Genomic DNA, 23,153 nt, shown 5'->3' on the forward strand with positions numbered 1-23,153 from the left:
CAGCGTGGCGGCAGCACCGCCCCACCCCGCCCACCACAGAGGCAGCCCGCAGCGCAGCTCTCAAGCCAAGCATGGTCGGTGAAGGCTAGAAGAAGCGCAGGAGGAGCGCCTGAGGACCGGCTGCGCCCTGCCCCCATGGCTGGATGCGCTGCTGCACCTACACGTCCACAGCGCCCGCACACGCAGGAGTTTTAAGGCCATGCAGTCGCCGGCAGCTCTGGGGCGATCGAAAGATGAAGGGCGCTACGGGGTTACCCTCTAGAGCGCTCGGTTGTTAATCGGCTGGGGGGTAGAGCCTAGAGCGCTCGGTTGTTGATCGGCTGGGGGTAGAGCGCTGGACTGTAATCACCTCCGAGATTGCTTCTTCAAGCGAGTCTGTGTGGGAAACAGGCCCAGCAGCAGGTCAGCTGCTGCCACAGCCACCGCCACCGCCTCACCACCGCCTCACCGCCAGCGTATGCTGTCGCTGAACGCACTGGGGGCACTGGCTCGATCTCCCACTATTTTACTGTTGGCTGCCGAGCCACCACAAGAGGATGCAGCCTGCTGTCTCAGCCCGTGCATCCCGCCTGCCGCCAGCATCGTCTGGCTACGCCTGACCGGCAGCTTGCTGGCTACGCCTGGTTGGCGCCGCTGTACCGAAACTGTGTCGTCATGTTGAGCTTGACGATGAGGGCATCAAACTTGTGGTAGCGCGGCGCCTCCTCCTCCCGCCTGCCGGCAGCGCGTGAAGCGTCAGGCAGCATCAGGCACCCAAGCGCAGTGAGGTACAGCTGCTGGCGTCTGTCGCTGCCTAGTCGCTCGACCCCCTCCTTCCTCCCAAACACATGCCGAAGCACACAACAAAACAAAACACGCCCCCGAGCGCAGGCACCCCCGCACATAAACACAAACACACACACCTGCAGCAGAATTCTGTGGTCATGTGGTCCACACGCCGGTCAAAGGCCGCCGCCGCCGCCGCGTCGCCAAAGCCGCCGTAGGCGCGCTTCGTGGCGCCCACCCCCGCAAAGTTGAGGCGCCACACGCGGTAGCTGCGGTACTTCTCCAGCAGCGGCAGCAGCTGGGCGTCGGGCAGCGCGGGCGGCACCAGCAGCACCTGCCCCGCCCCCTCCTTCACGCAGTCGCTGCAGTCTAGCGCCGCCGAGGGCTGGATGATCAGCACAGAGTCCTGCGCATGCGCACGACAAGAAGCGGGGCGCGGCGGTTGGGGAGGTGGCGCGTGGTGTGGTGGCAGGGTGGTGGTGTGGGGGAGGGAGGAGCACGTTAGAGGCAGGCAGGGGAAGATGCAAGGGCGCCAAGCCAGGAAGCAGGCAAGCGCTGCTTCCAAGCTTCTGGGAAGCAGTGCGCCAAGCCAGCGTTCGGGACTGCAGCCCCATGCCTCCACCTGCCAGCTGCCCCTCCCCTGCCCCCAAACACCCCACACCCCACACACCCAGCCAGCTCCCTGCACCCCCACCTTGACCTGTGCCGGCGTGCGTTCGTTCTCGAGGAAAGAGGCCTCGCGGATGGCCAGGGGCGGGCCCCAGGCCTCGGGGGCGTCGTCGTAGTTTGCGGGGTCGAACAGGTAGTCCTGGGGGCTGCGGCAGCGGCGCGGCAGCGGTGGCGATGGCAGTGAGGCGGGGAGGTGGGCAGGCGCGAGGTGTGTGCTTCCTAGTGTGGTGGGCAGGCGGGCAGGTGTGAGGCGTGTGTTTTTCGTAGTGTGGGTGGTGGGCGGAGACAGGCCTGCCTCCGCCACGCCGGCAGCCCACCCTGCCCGCCGCAACGGCAGCTTCAGGCCACAGTGCAGGTGGACGGGCGGTTGCCCCTCCCCTGCCAAGCATGCCCTTCTGCAGGGAGTCGGCAGCAGCGCAAGCCGAGGCGTCGGCGCAGGCCTCGCAGGCCTCACCAGGGCACGGGGAAGGGCATGGACTGGGCGTCCACCACGCGGCACCGCACCACCCCATACCAGATCTTCTCACAGTAGCACTGGAACTGCGGGGAGGCAGGCGGCGCATGTGTGGGTGGGTGCCGGGTCGGTTGGCGGAGGTGCGGGGTGCGGCAGGCGGACCGGGGCGCCAGCAGTGGGGCGGCAGCGACAGCGGCAAAGGCCACACTTGGCCCCCACAGCCCCCCAAGCAATCCATCCATCCATCCATCGCCCACCCGCCCGCACAGACGGCCCTCCTCGTTGAAACCCCGCTCCCGCCGCCGCGGCCGCCCCACCTTTGGCAGCACAAAGGCGCGGCCGGCGGCCAGCGCCAGCGCCATGCCCACGTACGCCTGCTGCAGCTGGGAGTGGATGGTTTCCAGGTAGAAAGAAATCATGTCCTCGTTCTCGTTCCACTCGTTGTACGAGGGCGGCTTCTGCGAAGGGGGGAGGCGGCAAGCAGGCACGGCGTTGCCGGCTGGGTTGCTGGCTGGGCGTGCCGCCTGCCCTGCCGGCGGGCAGCCCCCGCCGGCGGCCGCCAGCGCCACTCCGGCGGCGGTTTGCGGCAGCACGGCGGTGCCATCTCGGCGGTATCGCCATCACGGCAGCATGCGGTACCGCCCGTACCTCTGGCAGCGTCACGTCCACCGTCACGAAGCTGCCCTGGGCGTAGTACTCGGGGGGGTCGTGCCACAGGCCCATGTCGCGCATGCGGGACCGCTTGCCGGGGGTACCGTTGTAGGTCCAGGTGAGGTGCACCACGTAAGGGTCCACCCCCTTCACCTGCAGGGTGTGGGCGGGTGTGGCGTGGGTGGCGTGTACGCTGCAGGTGTGTTGGTGGCTGGGGTGGGCACAGGGGAGGAAGAGCGAGGGCGAGAGAGAGGCGGCACAACACGAGGAGGAGGTTGGGCGAGGGCGCCCCTCAGCGCGTACCAAATCCATCCCTCCACCCCACCCCGCCCCGCCGCACGCCGGCACACCCACCTTGTGCAGCTTCTGCAGGAAGAAAGTGTGGGCGTTCATCGATATGCTGCAGCGTGCAGGGAGGCGGTGGGGCACAGCGGGCCGGCGCCCGGCGTGAGCGAGCGGCGCCGCTAGGGGCGGGCTGCTGCCGAGCGCAAGGCAGGTGGACTGGCCGGCGGGGTGGCTTGCTGGTGGTGGTGGTGGTGGTGGTGGTCGGGCCCGAGGCTCCCAGCTGGGGTGGCACAGCGCACGACGCGGCAGGCAGCGCGGCTGCGCTGGCGACGGCCGCAGCGGCGCGCCGCGTCGGTCTGCAGCAGGCGGCGCCCAGCAGGCGGCACACAGCAGGGCGGTACACAGCAGGCGGCGGCGCGGCGCCCCACCTGGGAGGCAGTATTCCGACGTACACTCTGTTGCGCCAGCCTGCCTTCACACGAGGGTCCTGCGGGTGCGCGGGCCCTGCCTGCGTGCGCATCAGTTCGTACGCGCAGTGCTGGTCGTGCATGCGGCAGGCATCAAAGTGGGCGCGCCAGGCGTGGGCCCACGCCGTGGTGTTGGCGTTGTGGCGCAGCAGGTAGACGCCTGCGGTGGCGGGGGCAGGGGGTCGAGGGAGGGTGGGGTGGTGGGTGGGCGGGCATGCGGGCAGGTGGGCATCCTTGCGGGGAGAGGGCGACGGGCGGGTGCGTGCTGCTGCACCTGACTAGGCAGAGGGCCGATGCGGCTCCCAGAAGCAGGAAGCATGCAGCCTGCGATGCGCCCGCCCATGCACACGCGCGTACCCACATTGCACACACACGCTCACACAGGGCACATGTATGCTCCCTAGTCACATGCATGCTTTCCAATTGCACACAGGCGCGCACCGGTGTTGAAGTCGTGGTAGGCGTCCCCGTTCGTCTCCAGGCCGTCGTCCCCAGGGCTGTTGATCGACTGGGTGCCGTCCTCGCTGAAGATCAGGTCTGGCGGCGGCGGAGCGGGCAGCGCGGCGGGCGCGGGGGGCGCAGTCGCGGGCGCGGTTGGGCGGCACGCAGGCAGTCGCCAGGGCAGCTGCCAAGACGCTCTGCCGCATGCAGCCCTTGCGCCGGCCAAAGCCACATGGTAGGCTGCATGCAGGCGCACCCCCACCCACACACACACAGCACAGCGCCCGCGGCGGCAGGCGGCCCGCCGGCGCCATGCCTGCCGCACGCCGCGTGCCCGCCGCCTGGCTGGCGCCACCTGGCGCCGCCTGGCGCCCACCTGCGTGCGCGTGCTTGGCGAACAGCGGCAGCGGGTCTCTGAACCACACCACATCCACATCTGAGATCACCAGGTTGAACCCCCAGTCGGCCACCGCATCCAGCACAAACACCTTAGCCCAGGTCATGCGCCGCCAGCCCTCCTCCCCCCATTTCAGGCCTGCAGCAGGACGGGCAAGCGTGCATGCGCGGGGGGGGTGCATGCGTATGTGTGCGTGTGTGTGTCGGTGTATTGAGGAGTGGTGGTGTGGCAACAGACGAGCTTGCTGGCGCCGTGCGACCGATGCTGCCCGGCAACCTCAGCTCCGGCGGCAGCAGCGGCAGCACGAGTGGCGGCAACAGCGGAGCAGGCAGCGGCAGCGGAGCCGGCGCCTGGCCGCAGGCCGCACCCAGCTTTGGGATCTCCTCGTCGATCCATTCGAAACAGGCCTGCCCCAGGGCTGCCAGCCGCTGCGAGGTCTGCACATCCGAGGCTGCCACCACAGCATACGTGATGCCCGCCCGCTGCACGTGCTGCATCCAGTTGAGCGCAAAGTCCCACTGCGCAGTGTTGGCCTGCAGCGGCGGCGGCGGGGCGGGGCAGGGCATGTGCAACGTTGTGGGCGGGGAGATGGCGGCGCCATCGGGGTGGGCAAGAGCATGCGGGGCACGCACGCTAAATGGCGGCAGGAGGGGGCTGCACACCGGCGCGCTGGCGAGCAAGGCGGCGGGGGCAGGCAGAACTGGCGGAGTAGCAAACCCACCACGGCCAGCATCGCTGTGTTTTCCTTGGCCTGCTGCTGCAGCAGCTCCCTGGAAAGCTCGGGGCACCTGGCTGCTTCGCCTCCTCCTCCTTCTGCTGCTCCTGCTGCTGTCGCGTCCGCGGCCTGCTGCGTGGCACGCCCGCTGCCTAGTTGTGGCTCCCTGCCTCCGCCGCCGCCGCCGCCACTACCGCCGCCTGCGGACAGAGCTGCGCCTAGCCGCCTGCTGGGCAGTTGCGGCTCCGCTCTGGCGCCGCTGCATATACTGGCTACGCAGGTGAGGGCCAGCAGCGCCCATCGCTGCTGTAGCCGGCCCATGTGTTGTTCGCACACTGGCCAGCTGACGCGCCCAGCTTGGCAAACTAGACTGATGATGCATCATCAGGAAGCTTGCCAGAGGCCAGGAGATGCATCATGACGAGTGTTTGCCCCCGACTTTCCTCCCGCCGCCCCCGCCTCCCGCCACCCGCACCCGCTTGGCTGTGAGAGCCGCATAGGGCTGCAAGGGACAGTATCGTCTGAAAAATGATCGAATGTCTCACGTGGGCCTGCTTGCATGTATGGCTTGAAGGCGGTTCCTTGAACCGCCTTGTGGGATCGCGCTGCAGCTCTCGCCCGCCTCAACCGCCGCTAAGTGAGCTGGTGTTACATGCGGCGGTTCATTACGCGACCCAAGTCGACCCCAACAAACACTGATGCATGACAGAGACACATTCGGGGGGAAATATAATACACGGCACCGCAGGTGGCCCCAGCGGGCAGGTCAATAGTCAACGGGGGAGTGGCGGCTGATGCTCCGCCACTTTGGGGGGAATGGAAATCGGTGCAAGGAGGGGGTGAGGCATGCAAGAGAAGCGAGTGGCACTAGTGGCGCTAGGCTGACTGCAGTGGCAAGTGGGTCGGCAGTGCTTAGTAGGGATGTAGGAATGCTTGAAAAGCCGAATCGGGTGTTGTTCTCTGGAGAGTGTGTGTGTGTGCAGAGGCCCAAAAATCACGCTCGCATGCGCGGCATGCAAGCACAGGCGTGGGGTCTGCATCAACGAAAGAGAATGAAACGAAAATGGGCTCCAGTCGTTAATTAAACAAAAAACAGCGCTGCGATCCGCAGCGGGACAGCATCGGCTCGGCAAGGCATCATTGGTATTGATCGATTCGTCTGTAAGATTTCAGTTTTCCTGCAGCAGCACAGCACAAGCGGCGGAGCACGTGAGCTACTGCCGGCCGGCGCTGCCAGTCACACGCAGCATGCCGGCTGCATGCGGCACCTGCGCACGGCAAGCAGGCAGGCAGGGTGCGGGCGCCAGGCAGGCCGGGCAGCGCCGCGGCACACGCACATTGGCCCTGGCGCCACAGCGCCTGCTCCAGCTGCTCGGAGCGGGTTCGCTGCGCGGCGGCGTCGGCCTGCGCCGCCTCCAGCTGCTCCAGCGCCTGCATCGCCTGCTGCTCCATCTCTTCGAGCTTCACAGCCAGGTCATAGGCAGTGTTCTCAATCTCCGCCTTCTGCTGCTGAGCCTCCTCCACCACAGACTTGAGCTGGGTGGCGTCCTGCGGCAGACAGGCAAGGGGGAGGGAGGGCAGCCACTTTGTCGGCCACGACGAGGCGGCGGCGGCGCCGGGCAGGGCGCAAGGCGTGGCGGGCACGGGCGCGGCTCGCAGGCGGCGCCGCAGCCCGGCCCAGCGCTGCGGGCAGCAGCCCCTTGGCGCATCTGCACGGCGCCTGCACAAGCGCCAGTCCTGCCACTCGCCTTCATGGCAACAGCCCAAGCCTTCTCCAGCACCGCACTGCGGGAGCGGGCGGCGGTGGCAGAGGCCTTGGCCGCCGCAACCTCCGCCTGCGCCTCCTGCAGCTGCGCCGCCAGCACGGCAGACTGGGCGGCGAGCGCCTCGCGCTCCGCCTGCGCCGCCTCGCGCACAGACTTGAGCTGCAGCGGCAGGCAGGGGTGGCGTGCGCGCGCGTGTGTGTGTGAGGGTAGGAGGAGCGGCGAGGTGGGCACTCGCGCGCCGCCGATGCGTCTGCCCAGGCACAGCCGAACACAGGTGCGTGGCTGCCACCGGGGAAGCACAACGGATGGAGGCGCAGCGTCCTGGCCCAGCCCGGCAGCAGCAGCAGCAGCAGCCCCACCACCGCTGCCACCAGCAGCGGCGCCGCACCTCGGCGTCGGTGGTGGCCAGCGCCGCCTGCTGCGCCTCCTGCTCCATCACCTCCTGCTGCCGCTGGTGCAGTGCGGCAACCTCCTGCGGGAGCGGCCAGCGGCGGGGGGTGCGTGTGGGGAGTGTGCGCGGGGTGCGGGGTGGCGGGTTCAGCGGGAGCGCTGATGGCAGGTGGGCGGGAGCGCACAGCCAGGAGGTTTCTGCTGCAGCTGCTCATGGATTGCAGCCACCCCGAGCAGCTGTAACCCCAGCAGCAGCCACTGTTCACCCATACCCCCAGCAGCAGCCATGTTGAGCAGCAGCGGGCGGGGGCATACTGCGCCAGGGGCAGGCCCCCCTCACCTCTGCGGCCCTCTCCAGCTGCTGCAGCACTGCGCCCTTGCGGGCGCTGGCCTCCTGGGCATCCTTCTCAGCCATCTGCAGGCGCACAGCACAACCGGAAGCGGGCAAGGTTACCGGCCGCGGATTTGGAGCGGGTCGGTGCGGGTGTGCGAGGCGGGGCCTGAACCCCAGAGCCCGCACCCGCACCAGCCTCAGCGCGGCATGCAAGACCCGCAGGCAGGAAGGGCGAGCAGGGGGTGGCCTCATCCCCAAGGCCAGGGAGCGCATGCTGGGAGCACAAGGCGGCACATGTGAGCCATGCAGCTCTGCTGCTGACGGGCTCTTGACCGGCCGCACCTGCAGATCCTCCTGGATCTCGGCCAGAAGCTCGTCGGCAGCGTTCTGCAGGCGAGCAGGGCAGCGGGCGCGACAGGCGGCGAGCAGGCTGCGTGAGCCAGCGTTGCAGACCCTGAAGGCCGGCGCATGCAGCCCGCCGGCGCTCGGCCCGGGCGGGGAGCTGGACACAGCCTGAGTGCTGACCCCTCTGCCGCCGCCTATGCCCTCTGCGGCCCCTCTGCCAAGGGCTGTGGCCCCCGGCGGCGGCGGGGGGTGCTCACATGAGAGGTGATCAGCTCCACAGTCAGGTGCTCAATCTGCTTGTCGGCAGCCTCCAGCTCCCGCTCAGCAGCCAGGCGCTTCTCCTGCGGGGAGACGGCGGCGGCGGGGGTGACGCAGTCAAGCAGCGACGCAGTCGAGCCTTGCCGCCACGCCTCCCTCTCTCCCGACGCGCACTGCAACCGCCCCGCCCCGCGCGCACGGCAGCAAGCGCCAAGCAGCAAGCGGCAAGCAGCAAGCAGCCCCTCAGTCCAGGGGCGTTCCGTTGCTGCAGCGAGCAAAAGTTCATGGCCCGCCCACACCTGCTCCTGCTGCTGCTGCTCCAGCGCCTGCACCGCCTGCTGCTCCACCTCCTCCAGCTTCACAGCCAGGTCGTAGGCGGCGCCCTCGGCCTGCTGCGCCGCCGCCTGCGCCGCCTCCAGCTGCTGCCGCAGCGCGCGCGCCTCCTGCTGCGCCGCCGCCAGCTGGGACGACGCGTCGTCGGCGGGGGGCTGCGCCGCCGGGGCCGGCGCCGCCGCCGCCGAGAGCAGCTGCGCCTCCAGGCTCTCCGCAAACCGCCGCAGCTGCTCGCGCTCGCTGTGGGCCGCCGCCAGCTGGGCCTGCAGCTCAGCCAGCTCGCCAGGCGTGCGCTGCGCCTGCTCCTGCTGCTGCAGGGACGCCAGCTGCTGCGCCTGCGCCTGCACAGACCGCAGCTGCGTCTCCAGCTGGGAGGCCTGCAGCTGCAGGGCCTCGCGCTCCGCGGCAGACGCCGCCAGCTGCCCCTTGAGCTGCTCGGCCTGCAGGGGGCAGGGCAGGGGCGCAGCGCGGGGCCAGGGCGGGAGGCACGTCAGCGCCGAGGGCCAGCTGTGCTGGGTGCAGCATGGAGCGGCGGCACGCACACACATCCTCCCCGCGCGCTGCGGCGGTCGGCGAGACGAGGCGCGCTGCGGCCGCCGCGGCACCGCAGCGGCAACAGTGCAACAGCGGCAAGCGCGCCAGCGCGGCGGCCCCGCGGCGGCCGCAGCGCAGCGGCGGCGCACCTCGGCCGCGGCGGCCCGCGCCGCCGCCAGCTCGCCCGCGATGGCCGCCGTCTGGCTCTCCAGCTGCCGGTGCTCCTCAGTCTGCTCAAAGGAGGCGGCCTCAAGGGAGGCCTGCAGCCGCTCCAGCTCCCCCTCCAGCTCAGCAGCCCGCTGCTGCGCATCCTCCAGCTCCGTGGCGAGCGCATATGCGGTGCCCTCCAGCCGGTGGTGCTCCTCCTCGGCAGACCGACGCGCCGACGCCAGCTGCAGCCCCCGGGGGGCGGGTGGCAGGGCGGGGCGCGGCGTCAGCGGCTCGAGGGCGGGGTCGCGGCGGCGGGGAGGGCAGAGGGGGCGGGCGTTCCTTGCTGAGGTGGCAGCATGGCAGCATGGCAATGTAGCACAGGCAGCGGGGGCCCGGAGTGGGGCGAGGCTGCTTGAGTCCCAAGGGCGAGCGCTGGCGGCGGCGGCGGCGGGCGCGGCTGCTCTCCCAAGGGCGAGCGGCGGCGGCGGCGGCGGCGCGGCTGCTGGGCCCTCGCACCTCTTCCTCCAGCTCCTCGGTGCGCTCCTGCAGGCGGCGGCGCTCCTCCGCCAGGTCCTGGGTGCGCCGCTCCAGCTGCGCGCGCTCCTCCGCGGCAGACGCCAGCCGGGCCTCCAGGCCGCCAGCCTGCACGGCGCGCAACACCAAGGCGCGGGGCTCGCCTTGCCGAATCAGCCGGCACGTTTCCTCGAGAAGAAACGGCGCTGGGCAGCAAGGTGGGGCGCCATATCGAGCAGGCGGTTGTTGCAGCCATGCATGTGGCTAGGCTCGCAGGTGGGCAAGGCGGGCGGCGAGCGCGGCGAGCAGGCGTGGCGGCAGCAGGGGCAGGCGCGTGGCGGCAGCAGGGGGCCGCCAGCGCACCTGGTGCGCCGCCGCCCGCGCCTCCTCCAGCTGCGCCGCCACCGCCGCGCTTTCCTCCTGTGCGCTGCGCAGCGCCGCCTGCAGCTCGCGCTGCTGCTGCAGCGCTTCGTCCAGCTGGCGGGAGTCCTCCTGTGGCAGCAGGCGGATGAGGGCGGCGTCAGAAGCAAGCAAGCAAGCAAGCGGGTTGCAGGGCCAACGTGCGGCCTGCCAGGCAGGGCGAGCGCGCGCCGGGCTGCAGGTTGGCGGCAGGAGGGCGCAGCATGCGGCGGGGCGATGTGCAGGCCGCGCCACCCTGCCCCACGCACCTGGGCGGCCTGCCCCCAGCCCTGCTCCACCTCGGCCACGCGCAGCTGCGCGGCAGACAGGGCGGCGTGCGCCTCTGCCGCTTCCTTCTGAGACTCCTCAAGCCGGGCGGCGAGGTCGTACGCTTGGCGCTCCACCTCACGCTGAGCCTGCTGCGCCACCTGGGCGGCCTGCAGCGGATTTGCCGTGGCAGCCGGGGAGAGCGGCAAAGGAACAGAAACGCACTTAGACCCGCTGCCATGTGGTGCACGCCGGCAGAGCATAACGTGGAAAGTCTGGCTTGCGTCTGCCGCCGCCGAGCGCCAACGCCCCGCCCCGCCTCGCCCACCTGGGCCGCCTCGCGGCGCGCCTCCTCCAGCGCCGCCCTCAGCGCTGCCTCGCCGTCGGCAAGGCGCTGGCGCTCGGTGGCGGCGGCGCGCTCCGATGCCTGCAGCGCGGTTTCCAGCTCCGCGGCGCGCAGCTCCAGCCGGTCCCGCTCGTTGATGGCCACACGCAGCTGCGCCTCAAAGTGGGCCGCCTGCACGCGGGCAGCCGCCAGGCACCAGGCACGCACAGTCACTACTTGCTCTCTCTCTCACACACACACACACACGCCGCCGCGGTTCCTCCTTCGGCACAAGCTCCAGTCTGGCGGCTGGCCGGCTGGCTGGCTGGCAGCAGCCACACACACGGCATGGCACAGGCTCCCTGTGGCACAAGCTCCCCGGCCCTCACAAGGGGCCTAAGGGCAGCCACCAAGGGCAGCCACCACACGCGCCCCACCTCTGCGGCCGAGGAGCGCGCCTCCTCCAGGCGCGCCGCCAGGTTGGCCACCTCGTCCGCAATGTCCTGCTGGGCGGCCGACCGTACCGCCGCCAGCTCCGACTCCAGCTCCGCCGCCCGCTGCTCCAGCAGGCGCTGCCGTTCGTTGGTGGCCGCCGCCAGCTGCTGCTCCACGTCGGCGGCCTGGCGGGGAGGGAGGCAGGGTGGGAGGCAGGGAGGAGAGCATGGTATGGCAGATCGGGGCCAGGGCTTCGGGCCAGGCACGGGAGCACGGCGAGTCGCGGTACTTGCGGTACGACGGCTTGGGTGGCACACCAAACCGAAAGAAGAAGCATCTGGCAAGATGAAAGAAGCTTCCTTCCCGCCCAACAGACCAGGCGGCCCACCAGACCCACCTGCTCCGCCACGGTCTGGGCATGTTTCAGCTGAGAGGTGAGGTCGGCAATCTGGCCCGACGCCTCCTGCTGCGCCTCCCACCGAGCCGCCTGCACCTCGCGCTCCAGCTCGGCGGCGCGCTGCGGAGGGGGTGTGGCAGCCGAGGTGCAAGTGTTAGTGGGCCGCTGGGCGTGGGTGGGAGAGGGGGCTGGGCTGGGCAAGCAGGGGCACTCGAAATGAGGGCAACATGAAGCAAAAACAGGCTGTTCGCTGAGGGCTGTTGGCAGGGCGCGCGACCGTCTCCCGCCGCACCTGCGCCGCCACGGCGCGAGCCTCCTCCAGCTGCGCAGTCAGGTCTGCCAGCTGGCGGCCCGCCTCCTGCTGCGCGGAGGAGCGCGCCTCCAGCAGCTCTCGCTCCAGCTCGGCGGCGCGCTGGTGCAGGCGGTGCGACTCCCGCGCGGTGCCCGACAGCTGCGCCTGCAGCTGGGCTGCCTGCAGGGGGAGCACGGGGGCAAGGGCCGGAGGTGGTTAGGTTAGGAAGGAAGCCACACCACAGGCGCCAGGGCCAGCAATAGCAAGGGCCTGTCCGAGCAGCTGCCAGCGCAGCGTCGTGACACACACACAAATCAGCGGCTGGCTGGCTCGCCTGCGCCGCCGCGGAGCGAGCCTCCTCCAGCTGGGACGCCAGGTCAGCCACCTGCCCCATCAGCTCCCGCTCGGCCGCCGCCTGCGCAGACTCGACGCGGGACTCGAGGTCGTGAGCCCGCTGCTCGGCCAGACGCCTCTCCTCGGCGACCACCACCAGCTGCGCCTCCAGGTGGGGCACCTGCGCAGCAAGCGGCGGCGGGTCGCATGGCGTAAGGCGCTGCCACAGCACACACGCGCTGCCACCGCTGCCATTCTTTCCCTGCCCTGCCCAGCTCCGCATCCATGCACAGGTATATGCTGTGAAACCATGCGCCACAGGAAAGCGCAGCTACAGCAGGCAACCCGCCTCCGTGTGTGACAGCTTGGGGCAGCAGCAAACGGGGCAGCAGGGGGGCCGCCAGCCTGCCAGCGCACCTGAGCGGCCACGCGCCGCGCCTCCTCCAGCTGCGCCACAATGGCAGAGGACTGGTTGACCAGCTGCTGGTGCTCCTCCCGGGCCGTCCACTCCACAGACTGAACCTGTGCCTCCAGCTCAGATGCGCGCTGCTGCCACTGCAGCAGGTGGCAGGACAGGGCCCCACGTGAGCAGCGGGCGGGCGGGTCGAAGAGGAGCCAAAGAGCCAAAGAGCCCCGGTGGGGTGACCAGCACACAGGCAGGTTTGGGAAAGCAGCACAAGGGCACATGCTGCTCCGGTGAGCAGGGCAGCAAGCAGGGCAGTGGCTGCGCTGAATGCCAATGGCACACCTGGCGGCTGGTCTCGACAGCCGTCGCCAGCTGCTGCTCCAGATGCTCCGCCTGCACAGCAAAACACCGCGCGGTGGAGACGTGAGGCGAGGACTCGATGCAACGGGCCAACGTGCAGGCTAGCTGCCCTGGGCTTGCAGCAAGTGCCTGGCGCCGGCCCTCGGCAGGCCCCAGAGGCTTCAGACGCAGCTTTACAGGGCGCCAGCAGGGCACCAGCAGGCGCCAGCAGCCCCCCAAGCCGCGCGAGAGCCGCACCTTGACTACCGCCGCCTGCGCCAGCTCCAGCTCCGCGGCCAGCGCCGAGATGCGGATCTCCTGCTGCTCCCGGTCCTGCCTAGAGGTGAAGCGCAGCTGCTCCAGCTGGGACTCGAGTGCCTCGGCCCGCTGGCGGAAGACCACGCGGTCGGCCACCACCGCAGACAGCTCCGCATCTCTGTTCTCGGCCTGCAGGCCAAGCGGCAGGGGCCAGGGGCCAGGGAGCAGGGGCCGGGACGCAAGGGTCAGAGGGCAGGGGCAGCAAAGGGGTGCACGAGAGCAGGGTGCGGGGCGACACAACCCACGCAAGCTGGCATGGGGAGCAACTAGGGCAGAGGTTGGGCCGGCATCAGTCAATACACAAGGCCGCCGAGGGCTGCTGAGGGGTGGCGCGGTAGCACAGCACACGCACCTTGCCGGCGGCGGTCCGCGAGTGCGCCAGGTCGGCTGCCAGCTGCTGCTTCTCACGCTGCGCCTGCTGCTCCGCCTGGCGCAGCGCCGCCAGCTGGGACTCCATCTCGGCGGCCCGCTGGCCGTGCGCCGCACGCGCCTGCTCCAGCTCGGCAGCCAGGCGGGAGGCCTGGTCTGCAGCCTGCTGCCGCTCGTGCTGCGCGGCCAGCTCCGACTGGCGCAGGGAGTGCAGCTGGCCCTCCAGGTCGGCAATCTGCTGGCCAGCGGAATCGCGGGCCTGCTCCAACTCCGCAGACAGGCGGCCCGCGTAGTCTGCGGCCTGCTGCCGCTCGTGCTGCGCGGCCTGCTCCGACTGGCGCAGCAAGTGCAGCTGCGACTCCAGATCCGCCATGCGCTGGCCGGCATCTGAGCGAGCCTGCTCCAGCTCGGCAGCCAGGCGGGCCGCCTGGTCTGCCAGCTGCTGCCGCTCGTGCTGGGCCTGCTGCTCCGAGTGCTGCAGGGAGGCCAGCTGCGCCTCGAGCTCTGCCGTGCGATGGGCGGCCTCGGAGCGCGCCAGGTTGAGCTCTGACGACAGGCGGGCAGCCTGGTCCGCCATCTGCTGCTTCTCCTGCAGCGCATGCTGCTCCAGGCGCCGCAGCGAGGCCAGCTGCTCCTCCAGATCAGCCTGGTGAGCACCGCTGGAGCGCGCCTGGTCCAGCTGCCATTCCAGGTCGGCGGCCCGCTGGGCAGCTGCAGCCTGAGCCTGCTGCAGCTCGGCGGCCAGCCGGGAGGCTTCGTCGGCCTGCTGCTGGCGCTCCTGCTGAGCGTGCCGCTCCGACTGGCGCAGCGCCGCCAGCTGGGCCTGCAGGTCGGCGCCCTGAGCCGCACTGGCGCGAAGCTGCTCCAGCTCGGCAGCCAGGCGGGAGGCCTCGTCGGCCAGCCGCTGCCGCTCCTGCTGCGCCTGCTGCTCCGACTGCCGCACACCCTCCAGCTCCCTCTCCAGCTCGGAGGCGCGCTGGCCGCCGGACCCACGCGCCTGCTCCAGCTCAGCAGCCAGCTGGGATGCCTGGTCCGCATACTGCTGCCGCTCCTGCTGCAGCTGCTGCTCCGATTGCCACATCGATGCCAGGTGGGACTCCAGCTCAGACACGCGTCCCTCCAGCTCCTGCCGATGCTGCTCCGCCGCCTGCCGCGCAGCCTCCAGCTCCCTCTCCAGGTCGGAGGCGCGCTGGGAGGCAGCGGCGCGGGCCTGCTCCAGCTCGGCAGCCAGCGAGGAGGCGCGGCCATCCAGCTGCTGCTGCTCCTGCAGCCACGCGGCACGCATGGTCTCCAGCTCCCGCTCCAGCTCCGCCGCACGCTGCTTCTGCTCCTCGCTGGTCGCCGCCAGCTGGGACTGAGCCTTGGCGGCCTGCAGCAGGCAGGCGGGGGGCACACAGCATCAGCAGGGCTGGCAGGCTTTGCCTCTGGTCAGCATACCTGCACGCTGGTGGAAGCGCATGCCTGCCCTGCCAGGCGCCTGGCATGCAGAGCCCGGGAGGCTACACCACTGACCTTGGCCTCCATCTCAGCGGCGCGTTGCTGCCACTGCAGCATGGGGCAGGAGAGGACCATGTGTGAGCGGGTGAGGCGGGTTGCGGCAGCATGGCAAGATGGACCGTCCCGCAAGCGAGGCCAGCATAGCAGCGAGATGGCAGCAGACCTTCTCGCGCTCTTCGTTGGCCTCTGAAATCTGAAGCTCCAAGGCGGCAGTCTGCAGGCAAGGGCAGCAAGGAAGGAAAGACAAGGTGGTCAGGGAGCCTCGTGTGTGTAAAGGCCATGAGAGCAATCCCCAGTTTTGCCGACGGGCGTACAGCGGAGGGCATAGGAAGCACGCTGGAGATAGAGCACGGCAGCGGGCGAGGCGGCGGCGCACCCTGCCCATGGCAGCCCACGCCTCCTCCAGCTGCGACGTCAGCCCGGCGGCCTCCTCCTGCACCCTGTTCAGCTGGAACTGCAGATCCTTCTTGCCCTCCAGGGCACTCTGCAGCTGCTTGGCCTCCTGCAGCGCGCAGGCCGGAGCGGGCGCGGGGCAGGCAGCCGACAGGGGTGCAGTGAGCCAGGGCACATGTGCGTGGGACCTGCCAGCAGTGTGCAGCGAGAGGATGCGCGAGCCGGCCAAGCCATGAGCCACCCACACACAACCGCCAGCCTGCTCACCTTCACAGCAGAGGCCCATGCCTTCTCCAGCAGCGAGCTGCGAGTGCGCACGCTGGCAGCCTGCGACTGCGCCGCCGCCACCCCCTTGTGGGCGGCTTGCAGCTGCGCCGCGAGGGCCGAGGCCTGGCCGGCCAGCTGCTGCTGCTGCTCCTGAGCCTGTTCCCGGGCAGCCTCGACCTCCTGCTGCAGCTCAGCGGAGCGCTGCAGGCAGGGGACGATGCAGGTCGAGGGAGCGAGAGTGAGGAAGGGAGGGAGGGAGAGCAGTGCGCCGTGAAAACACCCAGCACACCCAGGGCTGCACGTAGCGACAGATAGGAGGTGCCAGGCGCGCTCACCCGTGCAGCGGCCTCGCGCGTCTCCTCAAGCTGGGACAGCAGAGACGCCAGCTCGCCAGCCAGCCGCGCCTGCTCCTGCTCTGCCGCCGACCGAGTGGAGCCCAGGGACAACTCCAGGCTCTCGGCGCGCTGCTCCAGAATGCGGCGCTCCTCTGCAGCCGAGGCCAGCTGGCCCTCCAGATGGGGGACCTGCAGGGCAGTGGCATGTGGGGGCAGCACAGGCAGTCAGATGCGATAAGCAACAGGCGGTGAGACGCCAGGTGGCAGCAGCAGAGGTCAGGAACAGAACATGCGTGCCTGCCGGGCGCCAGCAAAGGCAGGAAGCGAGCCGGCAGCGGCAGGAGGAGCGCACCTGTGCAGCGACAGACAGGGCCTGCTGCAGCTCGGCAGCCAGGCGGGAGGCCTCGTCGGCCAGCCGCTGCCGCTCCTGCTGCGCCTGCTGCTCCGACCAGCGAACAGACTCAATCTCCCTTTCCAGCTCAGCGGCACGCTGGTCAGCGGCAGCACGAGCCTGCTCCAGCTCAGCAGCCAGGCCAGAGGCCTGGTCTGCAAGGTGCTGCTTCTCCTGCTGCACCTGCTGCTCTGCCTGGTGCAGAGACGCTAGCTGCGCCTCCAGGTCGGCGGAGCGCTGGTCAGCAGCAGCACGGGCCTGCTCCAGCTCGGCAGCCAGGTGCGCAGCCTGGTCTGCATACTGCTGCCGCTGCTGCTGCGCGTCCTGCTCCGACTGCCGCACAAAGTGCAGCTGCCCCTCCAGGTCTGTAGCCCGCTGAGCAGCAGCAGTGCGAGCCAGCTCCAGCTCCGATGCAAGGCGGGTGGCCTCGTCGGCCAGCTGCTGCCGCTCCTGCTGAGCCTGCTGCTCTGCCCAGCGAACCGACTCCATCTCCCTTTCCAGCTCAGCGGCGCGCCCCGCCAGGCTATCTCGCTCGCCAATGATGCCACGCAGCTGCTCCTCCAGCCGACCGGCCTGCACAGCAAGCACGTGCACGCCGGGATGAGGTGCAGGGCCCACAATGCAAGCAGGCAAAGTGTTGGGCAGCCAACCGGGCGGCGGCAGGACGGAAACTGACATGTGCTGCACGCCCGACTCCCCACCCTTGGCCATAGACTGCCATAACTGCAGGGGCCGCAGGGCTGCCCACCTTGGCGGCATCATTGCGAGCCTCCTCCAGCTGCGCAGCCAGGGTGGCCGCATGCTCTGCCTGGAGCTGCTGGTTCTCGGTCGCCGCTGAGCGCAGGGCCGCCAGCTGAGCCTCCGTCTCGGCGACTTGCTGCAGACAGAGGGCAGCAGGCGGCACCGCCAGCGAGGCATTTACTGGAGCGGCCGCTGTGCGGGCTGAGAGCTCCTCCACACCACCCCTTCTGGCGCGCTGACGCAGTGTGGGCCGGCATTGCTCTGTGCTGCTTGAGCGAGCCAACAAACCCACCTGGACCAGCATAGTGCGCTCCTCGGCAGCAGCCACCAGCCGAGCCTCCAATTGAATGGACTGCACCCCACAGGCACCAGCGGCACCAGTAATGAGCCAGCGCTACAGACAAGCAAGCACCAGACCACAGGTAGCGGCCGCCCGCCCAGAACAGCGTGTGCAGGGCAAGCAAAGGCGAGGCGCACCTGGGACACCGCGGTGCAGGCCTCCTCAATCTGAGCCCTCATGGCGGCAGCCTGCACCTCAATCTCCTGGGCCGCCTCCTGCGCTGCCTCCTGCGCCGCCCGCACCTCCTGCTCCAGCTCCGCGGCCCGCTGCTGCACCAGCTGCCGGTCGGCCACCTCGGCGGCGAGCTGCTCCTCCAGCGCAGCGGCCTGCGTGGCATCGGCCAGGCAACCCAATATCACAGCGGTGAGCCAGGGAAACGAGCGGTGTGTGTGACTGATACTCCCTGCCACCTTTGCGTGCATGATCGATGCATGTGCCGGCAAGGGAAGGGCAGGGCGGGTGGCCCACCTTGAGGGCAGAGGCCTTGGCCTCCTGCAGCTCCGTCACCATGGCGCTGGCCTGGTCCGCCAGCTGGCGCCGCTCCGCCAGCCGCGACTGCATCTGCGACTGCAGCTGGTCTTCCACCTCATCGATGCGAGCCTGCAGCCGCTCCTGCTCCTCCTTGGCCTCCATCACCCGCTTCTCCTGCAGGGCAGCAGCCTGCAGGCGGGACGGGGCGGCAGGGGACAAACAGCGAGCCGAGCCGGGTCGGCACGAGGCGGCAGCACAGGGCGAACATGCTGCTGCTTCCACGCCCTGCCATGCCAAGCAGGCCGCTGTGCCTGGCAGTGAAGGGCCAGCCCAGGCTTTGGTGCGAGGCGCAGGGCATGCAGCGCACCTCTGCAGCGGCAGCCTTGGCCGCCTTGAGCTGCTCTGCCATCTCCGAAGTCCGCACCGCCAAGCCTGCACGAGGCGCGCAGTTGGTTGCAGCCTCTCAGTGCCTGCGCTCTCCCAGCTGTTGGCGTGTGCAGCCCGAGCACGCCGGCGCAGCTGGATTGTGCAAGAGGGGCAGCTCACTTTGCTTCTCTTTTGCCGACGTAAACTTGAGCGACTCGATCTGGGCCTCCAAGTCGGATGCCTTGCGCTGCAGCCCCAGCCGCTCCTCCACCGCAGTTGCCAGCTCAGCCTCCATGTGGGCGGCCTGCGCAGGCGGGTTGGTTGGGCAGCACCCGGCACCTCCACGTCAACAACGCCCACGCTGCCAGAAGAGCCAGCAAGGACAAGGCCAAGGCCGGGAGGATGCCATACGCACAAATGGCACAAACGCACAAAAGGCGCGGCCCCTGCAGCGCGCAACCCACCCTGGCGGCTGCCGCGCGCGCATCCTGCACGTCTCCCGACAGGATGGCAGACTGCCCCGCCAGCAGCTGCTTCTGGTCCTCCAGCAGCAGCTGCGCGGCCTCCAGCTCCGCCTCCAGCTTCTGGATCTGCAGCTGCGCTGCCTCACGCTCCTCGGTGGCAGTCACCAGCTGCATCGCCAGCTCAGCAGCCTGCGGGCACGCGGCAGGCCCACTCTTAGTGTGAGGAGCAGGCCCACGTTTAGTGTGAGGAGCAGAGGCATGGGCTGTTGGGACAACACTGTGCCTGGAGGGTGCCATGCTCGGCAATCCGCTGGTGCTGCACCCCAGCGCAGCGCACCTCGGCCTCGGCACCCATCAGGCTCTCCTGCTGCCGCTCCAGCTGCTCCAGGGCGGCCTGCGACGCCAGGGCGGCCTCCAGCTGAGCCACCAGCTTGGCGCGCTCCGCTGCCGCCTCCTCCAGCTGGGCGGTGGCAGCTGCCGCCAGCTCAGATGCCTGCAAGGGCGTGCGCGGCACGGCGGGGCCAGTGTTAGCCAGCCGCCGGCGAGAGGCACACGGCAAGTGCGGCACATTGAGCAGCCGCGCGGATCGCGCAGGCGGGGCGGGCAGGCAGGCGGCGCGAGGCGGGCGGCGCCTCCAAACGAACGACGGGCACTGCGCCGCACCTCGGCGGTGGCCTGCCGGGCCTCCTCCAGCTGCGCCTTCAGCTCCTGCTGCTCCTTGCCCGACTGGGCCGCCGCCAGCCGCGCCTCCAGCTTCACACGCTCCGACGTGGCGGCCGCCACCTGGGACTGGAGAGCCATGGCCCGCTGGTCTGCGGCGTCCCGCTCCTTCTCCGCCGCCGCCAGCTGCGCCTTCCAGTCGTCGGCCTGCCGTGCGGGCATGGGACAGCGCACGGCGGTGGACAGATGTCAGACCCAGCCCCTGAGGTGCTGCGCTGCCCCCAGGGGCCAAGGCAGAGCGGCCGGCGTGCCAGCAGGCCCAAGCGGGCACGGGCTGAGCCCACCTTGGCGGCGGCAGCCCTGGCCTCCTGCACGGCAGCCCGGGCCTCCTCCAGCTCGGCAGCCAGGGCCGCGGCCTGGGCCTGCACCGGCTGCTGCGAGGCGATGCGGGCCTCTGCCTCCTTCAATGCAGCCTCCATGTCAGCAGCCTGCGGCAGGCAGCACCACCACAGGGTCACACTCCAAGCCCTGGTCAACGCACGGCTGCTGGGAATGGTAGCCAAGCCAGAGCAGCATGATCAACACAGCAATGACAACCAGCGGCAGCGTATGGCCGCGGCGGCAGCGCGGCGCGGGGCGCGGCGCACCCTGGCAGCCGCCGCCTTGGCTTTGACCAGGTCTGCTGCCAGCGAGGCCGCCTTGTCCGCCAGCTTCGCCTGGTCTGCCCGCGCCTGCTGCTGCACCGCCTCCAGCTGGGACTCCAGCTCCATGGCACGCAGCGTGAGGCGCTCGCGCTCCTCGGCGGCGGCCGTCAGCTGGTGGGCCAGGTCAGCGGCCTGCACGGGAGGCAGCCGCGCGGCAACACACACACACACGGTGAGCGTGGCGAGGGAGGCGGGTGGGCAGGTGCGGGATCGCGCGGGCGGCCCGCCTGCCGCGGCAGCGCAGGGCGCACGCGTGCGGCGCTGCGCACCTCGTGGGCTGCCGCCCAAGCAAACTCCAGCTGGGTGAGCAGCTCCGCCACCTGCGCCTTCTCCTGCAGGCGGCGGCGGCAGCGGGGAGAGCAGGGAGTCACGGGGTGAGGGCAGGCAGCTGCTTGTTTCACAGGGAGATGGCAGCCGCGCAGGTGCGCACAGCAGTGGCCACGCAAGCTTGGCGCCCACCTTTTCGGCGGCAGCCTTTGCCTGCTCCAGCTCGGCCACTAGCGCGGACGCCTGGCTGTCGGCCTGCTGCGACGCCTGCAGCCTCTCCAGGTCTTTCTCCAGGCTGGCGGCGCGCTGCTGCAGGCGCTCCCGCTCGGCGGCGGCCGTCGCCAGCTGTGCCTCAAAGTGGGCGACCTGCGCCAGGCAGGCAGGCAGGCGAGCAGCCAGGCAGGCAGGTGTGTGAACCAGTAGGGCAGCACTGCGGAGCGTGCCACAAACCACAAGCGTGAATCAAGATCCCGCAAGAAGCACACTGAAGCCCTGGCGGCCCGTGCGAAGCCGCTCTGCCCGCCCGTGCGCGACCCAGGCAGCAAGGCAGGCCCCGCGCGGTGCACGGCAGCGGCGGCGGCGCCGCACCTCTGCGGCGGCAGACCGCGCCTCCTCCAGCTCCGCTGACAGCACCAGCGCCTCGCCGGTCAGCTGCTGCAGCTGCTGCATGGAGGCCAGCTGCTGCGCCGCCAGCTGCGCCTCCAGCTCGGCGATGCGCCCCTGCGCGAGTCGGAGAGGTGCAGGCGGTGATCGCGCTCGATCAACCAATCAACCAACCAACCAATCAATCAATGTCCACCAGAATTAATCTGCATCACGAGCAGATGGGCACCAGCCCTCCCCTGGCGCACACACACGGCAGGACACCCCCCAGGGCACCCCCACCCGCACCCCAGCTGCACCTGCGGGTCCTCCACTGGCACCGCATCCAGGTGCTCTGCCATGTGCTCATACTCCGCAGCCGCCTTGGTCTGCGCGGCCGTCAGCTGCAGGGGCGCACAACCGGGCGGCGGAACCGAACGCACCCATCGTCAGGCCCACTGGCTGGCACACCTCGGGTGGCGGACACCACGTGCAGGCGCCAGGCGGCACCCGCACGCACGCTGCCGGGGCCGCGTGGCCCAGCAGGGCGGTGGCAGGCCGCCAGGTGCCCGGCCAGAAGGCGCCCCGCCGGCACAGCACCCAAGCCCACCTTGCTCTCCGCAGCCGCCACCTGCCCCTCCACGCTGCTCAGCTCCTGGCTGGCCTTGAGCAACTCGTCCTGCAGCCGCGCGGCGGCGGCCTCCTGAGCCACGCGTACCGCCTCCTGCTGCCCCTCCTTGGCCTCGGCGCGGCGCCGCGCCTCCTCGGCGGCGCGCTCCGCCTCCACAAGCTGCAGCGGCAGCATGGCGGCGCCAAGTCAGCGCCAGGTCAGCGCCCAGCGATGCACGCCCGGCGGCAGGGACGGCGGCGCGCCCGGCGGCGTCGGCGGCGCGGAGGCGCGCCTCCCCGGCAGCAGAAGGCATGCTCCCACCTTGGCCTTGAGCTCCTCCCGCTCCACACGGGCGGCCTGCAGCTCCAGGTCTGCTGACTCAGCAGCCTCCAGGGCCTGCACAGAGAGAGAGGGGGAAGAGAGGCAGAGAGAGGAGGGGGTGAACAAGAGGGTTGGGGCGCACCCCACCCAGCAGACATGCACGCACGAGAGGGCTGCCCGAAACAGCGGCGCGAGCGGCACCCAGCCACACGCATGGCAGCCGCCCACCTTTCTCAGCTGTTGCTTCTGGGCCTCTAGCTCCTCCGCCTGCTGCAGCGCCGCGGCGGCCTCCTCCTGCGCCTTGGAGGCCAGCCCCTGCGCCTGGCTGAGCTCCCGCCGCAGGTCAGCCACAGCGGCCTCGGCAGACTCCTTGGCGGCGGCCAGCTGCGCGGCCGCCGCCTCCTGCTCCGCCAGCTGCTGCCGCACCTCCAGCGCCTCCTGCGGCGAGCCAGCACGCGAAGCCACGCGGCGTGAGGACGGCGCATGCCCAAGAGCAAGTGGGGCTAGAATGCACACTGCGCGTGCGACACATACACAAGCATGCCACGCGAATGCGTTCACAGGCCATCCATCCCCGCAGCAGAGGCGGGCGCCGCGGGCCGGGGCTTGCCTGCGCCTTGGAGCTCATCTGCTGCTGCAGCTCGCCCTGCTTGGCCTGCAGGGCCTCCACCTCCGACCGCAGCAGCTCCAGGCGGCGCTGCTGCGCCAGCAGCTGCGCGGCCGCCTTCTTGGCCTTCTTGGCCGTCACCTCATCGATGCCGTCTAGCGCGCTGGCTATGACCTTGGCGGCGGCCTCCTTCTTCAGCTTCACGTGGGTGCTGCCGATGCTGGCCGCCGGCTTCGGGGCCGCGGCGCTGGTGGCGGGGGCCTCCGGCGCAGAGCCGGCTGTGGCCGTGCGGCTCGGCGGCTGCAGGGAGGAGGCAGAGCAAGCACACATGGAAAGCGTGTCATTTCCAGCGGCATTGTTGCCCGCGTGAGAACAAACAATGCACTAGCCCCGCCAAAACCATCCCTCGTGCGTCTGTCTACCCACCGACTTGCTCCTGCTGCGGGCGGCCGAAGCCGATACTGGAATTGTTTGCCGTGCGAGGAGCCTGCTGCTGCGCGGCCTGCTGTATGCCGGCAGCGGCCATGCCGGCAGCGGCCTACAGCCGGCTGGTCGCTGCAGTGACAGCGCAGCCGTCGTAACGCGCATCGTCGGTAGCGGAGCGCGGCGGCGGCCTTCCGGTGCTGCGGGCCTCTGGAGCCTCGCTCTGCTGGCTGACGAAGTGCAGATGGACTCGTGGGACCGCTAGCAGGGGTGTGCTGCGCGCAGCCGTTAGTTGTGTGTATTAATCGGCTCTCGGCAAAACACCCACGCACGCCATGGGCTGCAAGACCGACGGCTGCAGGCCCGA

At 70.2% G+C, this 23,153-nt stretch overlaps 2 protein-coding genes across 2 annotated transcripts; both read right to left on the minus strand.

Moving 5' to 3' along the window:
• Positions 1 to 614: 614 nt before the first annotated feature.
• On the minus strand, positions 615 to 5,165 carry CHLNCDRAFT_49368 (hypothetical protein; the record flags this gene model as incomplete). The annotated part of the gene is made up of 12 exons (XM_005851967.1): positions 615 to 714; positions 903 to 1,171; positions 1,460 to 1,580; positions 1,889 to 1,974; positions 2,206 to 2,346; positions 2,537 to 2,692; positions 2,894 to 2,939; positions 3,253 to 3,451; positions 3,733 to 3,828; positions 4,109 to 4,267; positions 4,497 to 4,662; positions 4,851 to 5,165. The coding sequence occupies 12 exons, from the start codon at positions 5,163 to 5,165 to the stop codon at positions 615 to 617; spliced, it is 1,854 nt and encodes a 617-aa protein (XP_005852029.1).
• A 313-nt stretch (positions 5,166 to 5,478) lies between these two features.
• On the minus strand, positions 5,479 to 22,889 carry CHLNCDRAFT_56456 (hypothetical protein; the record flags this gene model as incomplete). The annotated part of the gene is made up of 47 exons (XM_005851968.1): positions 5,479 to 6,022; positions 6,182 to 6,392; positions 6,593 to 6,769; positions 6,999 to 7,082; positions 7,341 to 7,415; positions 7,677 to 7,721; positions 7,937 to 8,020; positions 8,237 to 8,710; positions 8,954 to 9,196; positions 9,471 to 9,596; positions 9,831 to 9,959; positions 10,136 to 10,303; positions 10,462 to 10,650; positions 10,896 to 11,078; positions 11,291 to 11,410; positions 11,583 to 11,762; positions 11,968 to 12,096; positions 12,333 to 12,470; positions 12,664 to 12,714; positions 12,919 to 13,107; positions 13,331 to 14,716; positions 14,860 to 14,892; positions 15,008 to 15,058; positions 15,221 to 15,346; positions 15,505 to 15,705; positions 15,840 to 16,028; positions 16,192 to 16,803; positions 16,979 to 17,107; positions 17,264 to 17,323; positions 17,449 to 17,637; positions 17,780 to 17,971; positions 18,150 to 18,214; positions 18,329 to 18,452; positions 18,613 to 18,801; positions 18,950 to 19,105; positions 19,276 to 19,479; positions 19,617 to 19,760; positions 19,920 to 20,108; positions 20,246 to 20,308; positions 20,436 to 20,609; positions 20,832 to 20,963; positions 21,146 to 21,229; positions 21,436 to 21,615; positions 21,757 to 21,831; positions 21,985 to 22,194; positions 22,304 to 22,663; positions 22,794 to 22,889. Coding segments are annotated over 47 exons (8,610 nt in total). The 3' UTR covers positions 5,479 to 6,020.
• Positions 22,890 to 23,153: the final 264 nt, after the last annotated feature.

This window comes from Chlorella variabilis (assembly GCF_000147415.1).
Source record: "Chlorella variabilis unplaced genomic scaffold CHLNCscaffold_1, whole genome shotgun sequence".
NCBI classification, from domain to species: domain Eukaryota; kingdom Viridiplantae; phylum Chlorophyta; class Trebouxiophyceae; order Chlorellales; family Chlorellaceae; genus Chlorella; species Chlorella variabilis.